Source organism: Anopheles darlingi, chromosome 2, assembly GCF_943734745.1.
Source record: "Anopheles darlingi chromosome 2, idAnoDarlMG_H_01, whole genome shotgun sequence".
Taxonomy (NCBI): domain Eukaryota; kingdom Metazoa; phylum Arthropoda; class Insecta; order Diptera; family Culicidae; genus Anopheles; species Anopheles darlingi.
Window position 1 is genome coordinate 11,704,272 of NC_064874.1, and position 7,500 is coordinate 11,711,771.

At 48.3% G+C, this 7,500-nt stretch overlaps 2 protein-coding genes across 2 annotated transcripts in view; one reads left to right on the plus strand and one right to left on the minus strand.

Moving 5' to 3' along the window:
* The window catches only part of LOC125948278 (uncharacterized), a 1,859-nt gene extending 77 nt beyond the window's left edge, over positions 1 to 1,782 (plus strand). Inside the window, exons 1-4 of the mRNA XM_049674188.1 lie at positions 1 to 193; positions 737 to 1,198; positions 1,270 to 1,429; positions 1,504 to 1,782. The exon at positions 1 to 193 is cut by the window's left edge and continues 77 nt beyond it. Of these exons, the coding sequence (XP_049530145.1) occupies positions 58 to 193; positions 737 to 1,198; positions 1,270 to 1,429; positions 1,504 to 1,642 (897 nt within the window). The 5' untranslated portion in view covers positions 1 to 57 and the 3' untranslated portion in view covers positions 1,643 to 1,782. The remainder of the gene's footprint in view (positions 194 to 736; positions 1,199 to 1,269; positions 1,430 to 1,503) is intronic.
* Positions 1,783 to 2,566: 784 nt separating this feature from the next.
* The window catches only part of LOC125948264 (protein unc-13 homolog 4B-like), an 11,202-nt gene continuing 6,268 nt past the window's right edge, over positions 2,567 to 7,500 (minus strand). Inside the window, exons 3-11 of the mRNA XM_049674166.1 lie at positions 6,376 to 6,719; positions 6,128 to 6,299; positions 5,463 to 6,055; positions 5,167 to 5,394; positions 4,550 to 5,075; positions 3,876 to 4,484; positions 3,374 to 3,804; positions 3,090 to 3,289; positions 2,567 to 3,025 (exon numbers count right to left, since the gene is read on the minus strand). Of these exons, the coding sequence (XP_049530123.1) occupies positions 2,904 to 3,025; positions 3,090 to 3,289; positions 3,374 to 3,804; positions 3,876 to 4,484; positions 4,550 to 5,075; positions 5,167 to 5,394; positions 5,463 to 6,055; positions 6,128 to 6,299; positions 6,376 to 6,719 (3,225 nt within the window). The 3' untranslated portion in view covers positions 2,567 to 2,903. The remainder of the gene's footprint in view (positions 3,026 to 3,089; positions 3,290 to 3,373; positions 3,805 to 3,875; positions 4,485 to 4,549; positions 5,076 to 5,166; positions 5,395 to 5,462; positions 6,056 to 6,127; positions 6,300 to 6,375; positions 6,720 to 7,500) is intronic.

Consider the following 7,500-nt stretch of genomic DNA (forward strand, 5'->3'; position numbering starts at 1 on the left):
CAGTGCAGGGACAGGATCGAGATTGGCGCGGTTTGTGGACACGCATGTGCAGGCACAATGTGGAAAATAGTGATTCTCGCTCTGGTGTTGGTGGCTGGTGTTAGCAGCCTGGAGGAAGAAGCAAAAAGTGTAAAGGATTCGTATCTGGCCGCATTGAAGAACTCGCACAAGATTAACGCAGTGACGTACAAAGGTAGCTACTGTGTTCGAGAAGTTTTGAGCAGAAGAGTGATTTTATGTCCTTAATTGTTCATCGTCTGTGATTGTACGCTTGAGTGTATCTTGATCCGTAATTTTTAACGTTTAAACAGCAATTATGTTTTTTTTTGTGAGAAAGCATCAGTAAAATTTTGACCAAACCCCCACACTGCAAATTAATCCGCCGTATTTATATCGTTATCCAAATGGTGTGCAAATGCATTCGTTGCGTGTTCAAATGCTTGGACGTTTATCTGTCAAACGAAACAATTAATGGCTTGTTGCAGAATGGAGATCTTTAATGGCTACAGCATTCTTTCAATCATGAAGTAGTTTTATATTTCACCATTTTCGCGTAATATTCGCTTCCGGGTGCTGCTGGTTGTTCAGAGTAGCCTATTTCGATTAACTGCGAGTTCTGTAATTGCTGATGATGACAATTGAACCAAGCATGCCGCGACATCCGATTACTTCTCCATGCACATGTTTTGGAATAAGTTGTTCTAAGCTGCTTTTTACCTTTTCTCCAACTAAACAGCCCCACAACCGATACGGATATCGCGTGGAGACTACAATGTTCAACCGTCCAGCTCTTACGATTACAGTCTTCCAGCCGGTAGCTATGGTCCACCGACCTCTACCGGTAACGAACTCTACCAGCCGGCCCATAAAGAGTACGGTCCACCACCGCCGAAGCCCGTCTATGGTCCACCGAAACCGATCTACGGTCCACCTCCACCACCACCACCCCATGGTCCCGTCAGCCATGGCATGCCGTACTTCAACCCGGAAAGTTGGCTGCTCAGCAAACTGAAGTTCAAGTTCGATCTCTTTACCTTCGCCAAGATAATGCTGAAGCTGGTCATCTTCAAGAAGATCGTCAAATTCATTGCGTTGCTCTGCTTGCTGTTCTTCATTCCCACGCTGAAGCCGTCCAGTGGTGGTGGCCACGGTGACGATAGCAGCGAAGAGGAACGCCGCCGATCGTATGACCTGAAGTGTAAGTGTTGTGGCTAAGCGTGATGTACCAAGGAGGAAAATAATCGAATATTCTGCCATCTCTTCTGACAGTCGACTATGAACGACGGCTCGGGGATGTGACGAAATTTGCGCTGACCGCACTGGAAGCGTTCACCGTCGATAACGCGCTGTACTGCCCGGAGGAAAACATTATATCCTGCCGCTTCAAGCGGATGTTCGATGTGATCGACGAGTCTTATCCGGTTTCGAGGTAGGATAAGGTTAGGACACTGATTTTTGCTTTTGTATTTCATGATCCATTTCTTCTTTTTTTGAACGAAACAGAATCTACCAGATTTATTTGCCGCCAGGAGTCACGGAGGAGGGCAGTACTGAGGGACAGAGTTCTTTTTCCGAGGAGCACATAAACGAACAGGCGACTAGTCACGAGGACGTCAATGTCGGACAGGAAGTAGAGAATTAACGACTGCGGTTGTAGTTTTGTTAGTAGCCGCTCCATGCCTATGATTAATGGTATTTGCGATAGAAGGTGGGGAACGTGAAATGAATTGCTAAATAAAGTACTTATTTATTTATTGTAAGGGAGCATTCGCCGTTCACTCTTCGCCCTATGATGTTCTTTTCCTTGCTCTACGCCGACGAGGAATGATTGGGAAAATTCAAATACCATGCGCCTCCATCGGATCGATCGAGAGAGTTCAATTATTTAATGAATCATACATTGTGGATGCTGAAAATTCTAAAGAATCTCGTGAACGTATGTTCAACACTATTGTAGTGCATATACAATCGATGTTTAATGGTCAGATTGTGGTTGAAGAGCCGTTGCCCAGTGGACTTATTTCGCAGTCAAAGACCTTCGACCTTGATTTGCATTGTGCGCTGAGCTTTTCCGCATTATCGTAGGTTACTTTTTTTAAATAAGTATTTGAGCAATGTTAGAATGCTGCAAATTTAAATGAATATCTTTAAGAATTTTGCAGTTTTTCTGTACTTGTAAGTGTAACACCTACAAATAGACTAGGGCTATCAGCTAGCCTAACTTCAGGAATAATTCATCAAGCGATCAAGCGGTTTGAAAAGACTATCCAAAAACTGCATTTCACAAGCGATTCTGAACGTTATCATGAGTACACAAATGATTGTAAATAGCTTTTATGTATCTTTCTCAATCTGTTGCAAAATTTAATAGTCAGTCATTATGACCAATTATCGCATTGCATTGATAATGTTTCCCGATATTCGTTTGGAGAAAGTTAGAATTAGTTGAGAGGAAGATTTGAAACGATATGATTCAATAAGCGTTGAGATCATTTGGCAAAAATAGAGCCCGATGTTTACGGATGATGGTTTGCAATATCTTGTATTTTATGTTAGATAGATAATATTCCAGTGTTTAAAAAATTAATGTTTAGTTTATTGATTCCTTAACATAGTCAAGTACAAAAAGGTTATTAACAGCACACGACTGTACATTTTCCGTGTCGTTCCTCGAGCACGTGGTCCAAATCGAATGACTGTACAGAAATCTCTCTCGTTCTAAAGTGTATCCCATTCACACCGTGGACAGAAGGACCACCAGCAGATCACTTTACCTTGAACAATCTCTGAATGCACTACACAGATCATTATTATCACTATTTACTCCTTGTATTATCACACAATGGCACGGAGTATGTCAATAAGACGGCAAGAAGCGTGCCACTGATTATCAGGGGGCCCTTTTAAAGACTTAGCGTACTCATTGTATACGGTGCGATGCCCATCTTTTGGTTCAGCTTCTTCAGGAACTGTGTCGCCACCTTGTCGTTGGTGCGAGTTTCCAGTGCCGCCACGGAAAATGATTCTATAAAGGAGAGGGTAGGGATATAGAGATCATGTTTGTCCCCGGAACACCTTTCTCTACTCACCGATGGTGAAGGGAAGGCTGAGTGGAAGGGTGATCGGTTGGACTTCGTGAGCCCTGCTGGCATCTGCCAGAATGGGGACTTTTTGGAGGGGCAGGAAGCATTCACCAATGTGCTTCTGATTTAGCCCGAGTAGCTCCGAAACCTTCACGTTCATCATCAGCAGCGCATCCTTCAGGGAATGTTGAACCGGATTGAGTTTTCTGCGAGCGAAGGCACGAATAGGAGAGATGTTAAAATTACAAGATCAGGATGAGCATTTCTTCTTTATCTGTCAGGTCACTTACAGAGTGAACGATTCGTTGTACACCGGCGAGAAGTTCTTGGATTTGGTCTTTGTCTTCAGCTCGGGCAACGGTGGTGGACCGAAGCGATCCGGTGGGATCACGTTTATCTTGACGTAGCTATCGCACGAGTGTTTGTAGTCTTTCGGAAGCTGCAGCTGATCGGCTCGCAGAATTTTGATCTGAAGTCCATCGGGCTGAAACCAACAGCGCACGGTCAGCAATCCACATTCCGGTTCTTCCAGCTCGTCCTGTTGCCGGAGTCGCTCGAGATAGTACCGGTGAAGCAGCTCGGTGGTGCTGCAGCTAAAGATATCGAGTCGCTCGCCGATCGTCGAGTTACTGATCGTGTCACCGAGCGTGTGGAAGTAGTGCAACGTAAGCAGCGTAAAGCAACCGTTCAATCGTTGAAAGGTGGCCAATGAGTCTTTCTTCTGCGAGAAGAGAACGGAGCGCTTTCAGTACGAAATGTCTAAGAATCACCACCGTCAGTGCAATGACTTACCTCTCGGAGCTTTTTGATCAACTCAGATAGCTTCGTTTCGACGGTTGTCCACAGTTCCTGCTCGACGGAGCGCAAATCCTCCTGCGACAGCTCCATGCCCAACCTAGAGGCCGATTGCTCGATCCAATGCTTTAACCTGACAACGTACTCGGCCGGAGATTGGGCCGATTTGTTGGAGAAGAATCCAGTTCCGTTACTGGTGCCTCCTGGCATTCCTCCATCTACGCAGGCCACTAGCAGGTTCCTGGTCGTCAGGGACACGTGCTCGGTGATGTACCGAAGGCAGCGCTCTCGCCAGCTGGACAAACTTTGAATCGGTAGCATATCGTCGGCCAACAGCAGCTCAAGGGAGGTCTTTCGGCCATTCTCACCACCACTGCTGCTGCCACTGCCTGCGCTGTCCCTATTACGGCTATATCCAAGCTCATCCGGTAGCCTTATGAGTGTGTCCGTCAGGATACTAACATTTGATAGTACCACTAGTGAACGATCCAGTGTAGCCAGTGGTGCACCATTAACAACCGTGTCTGCCGCTGCAGTGGATCCGTCCATTGTTTTCAATTTCGCTAGCAAGCGATCGGCGTAGAAGATGCAGCAACTACAGATGTCCTGCAATGGGAACAAACAAACGAAATTAGCCCTCAGATTACGGTTCTCCCGATCGCTCGACTTACACCAATGCTGCGTTTGAGGAACTTTTTCAGCTCATCCTTGTCCGGCCAGGCGAGCTGCTGCCAGAAGATCTTAATCTGCGCCACAATCTCCAGTATCTCTCCCGTTGAAGCCGTGTACTTTCGCGTCGTGTCTGGCGACTGATCCGCGGTGGTAACCTGCACCTGCTTTAGCTCATCCTCCTCGAGCACGGTAACGACGCGCGAGAACGTTTTGATGGCAAACACATCCAGATAGTAAGCGACACCACCGCGGAACCACTGATGGAACTCGACCAGGTACGGATTATGGGCACTCTGGACGACGGTGTCCGTTTGCTGAAGGAACAGCTTCAGTACCAGGTAGAGCTCGAACAGGGTGGAGCTCATATCGAGGCTCTCCATCTCCGATCGTCGATCGAGCTGCTCCATCTTGAGGGTAATCTTCTTGAAACCATTGCAGATGGTCTGCACGATCGGCCGCAGATGTGAGACGATGCGCGTCTCGTGCTGGATGCAGATCTCTCGACTATAATCAATCCCCATGACCCTATGGGAGGAAGTGGAAAGAATGTCGGATTAATGAATTTGAAGGTTACGCAGCCAACGTTCACTGGCTGGGGTCGGACGGTTGGTCTTACTCTTTAAAGACACTATCGTAGTACGTTTTTGCCCGTAACAGATCGGATTGGAGCATCTGCACGAACTTGATCAACGAGCGTAGCTTCTCCTCGTTTGACAGCGTTCCCTCGATGGCACTGGCTAGTAACGTCTCGAACCAGGTCCGGGCACCAAGCTGTACCGCGAGCACAACGGCATCCTTCATGGTGGAATGTTTCGTGCAGTCCAGTGTCTGTTGTTTGATGCATCTAATGGACGGAAAAGGGTAGATAAGCTACTAGCTTCGCCTTCGGCCTTTAACAAGTGCCACCACTACCTCACGGTCGCTTCGTCGAACAGCACGATACCCTTCCGCGTTGCCAGTTGTTCCGCCTTCGACAACAAATGCAGTATGGAGGTGATGGTTTTCACGATGTCTTTATCACCGGCTATCCGTTTTCGCATCTTCATGACGATCGACAGACAGGAGGGTAGAATGCGTCGAACGCCCTCCCAAAACCGTGTCCGCTCGTCATCGCTCGCCAGCACGGTATCGTAACCGGCACTCAGTTTATCCAGCATGCCCTCGAGCAGACTGATCGAGAGCGGATGGGTAAGGTGTATCTGGGTGTACACGAACCACCGGATCACGGTTTGTTCGCTCGGTGTCAGATTGGAGCACTTGCAGTACTGCACCAGAATGGAGTCACCCTCGGTCGTCAGCTCACCGGCCCACCAATACCGAGCGACGCTCGAGCTGCGCAGCTCGTACTGGAGTATGTAGCGCAGCATCTGCTCGTACTCCCGCTTGGCCGTCGATTTCTCCAGCTTGGAGGTAAAGAAGAACTTCACCTTGATCGTACCCTGGGGATCGGGTTTTTTCTTCTTCGACAAATTGTACCACGACACCAGACCGGTTGAGGTAATGGACTGAAAGGGAGAAAAGGCATCGGAAGTGAGATATGTGGTAATGGTGTGTACGTTGAGAAGGGTGCTAAGTACCTCGAGGGGAATGCTAGCTCGTCCAATCATCTTGCACTGCGAGGCAACCGGCATGAACAGAGACCGGACGTACTTTCTAGCGATCCGCAGCGTGCGGTACATCTTGTTCGGATTACTCGCATTGTTGTACACCTCGATCAGTAGCGTTTCCTTCGTATCCTGCTTGACAGCCCTGTGCATGGCGCCATGTCAACGAAGATCGTCAATTAGCATGATGAAATCGGAGCGTTTCTCAAGACTTTACTTACACCGGAAACTGTTGAGCCCAGGCAGGGTTTAGCGTGTTGGCGATCGCTGCTGTCCGGTGCAATTCCCGTGGTTTCTCCTGTAGATAGACGATGGCGAACGCGTTCGGTGGTACCTGGGGTTCCGGTGTCGGTTTTAGCTTGGCCTCTATAATCTCGACTCGCAGAAAGATGTCCTGCGCTAGCATAGTATCGACGCGCTGTTCCAGCTCGGCATGTTTCGCTTCGTCCACACCGAACACTTCCTGGATGTAGGCGAACAGGACCTTCTGGGTGAGCTTTTTCTGTCGGTCCACGATGTTACCCTGCTTCACCTCGTGCAGTATCTTCTCGTACAGTTCCTCCATCTGTTGGATTGAATCGAAGATGGGTTCGAATTGAAATCGTTGAAGACATACCCTGGAGGTCTCTTCACACGCAATTAAGGTTAGCTGGGTGATTGGCCGCAAGGGTGCTCTCATGCCACGCTTATGCTCCGTTCGCCAATCGGAATCAGCAAAGAAATAAAAAACAGATGTTTCAGCCTGTTCACCGACCGCTCATCGGTTTGTTTGTGAATCGACCTCGGAGGGAGGAAAAAGTGAAGAAAATTCGCTCGTAGGTGCTCGTTTGTAGTAGTAGCCTGCTCGGATTGAGTACGACTACCGAGTGCGATACTCCACGGCGAGAAATGGAATCACCCATGATTAGTGGGACGTGCTGCTTTCTCTACAAGTTGCACCATCGCAGTAGCTGCGAATTACGCACACGAATGGCCGTTGCGTTAAGCGGCACATTCCGTGGGATTTTATAATTTACGACTTCGTAGGAGCAGACTTTACACCTATGGTTGCTTTGTTGGCTGCTGCTTGCGCCAATCTCGATCGTTCGTTTGCTCGCGGTTCTACCATTCTTTTACCTTGGTACGCACTTGACGGTCGTGGCGAGTCGCCCTCTGCTCAGACACTTGTACACATGTCAAAGACGGCCTTCCAGAGCAGACTCCCACTGCCACCCGTCGCATTTGGTGTCATGTACAGTTATTAACAACAGCTGGTCGGATTATTTGTTGCAACGAGGGCGAAAGTAGGCGAGTCGGATTGATAATGTCGGCGCGATTCCCGCAATTCTGATTCCACTCGTGGCCCG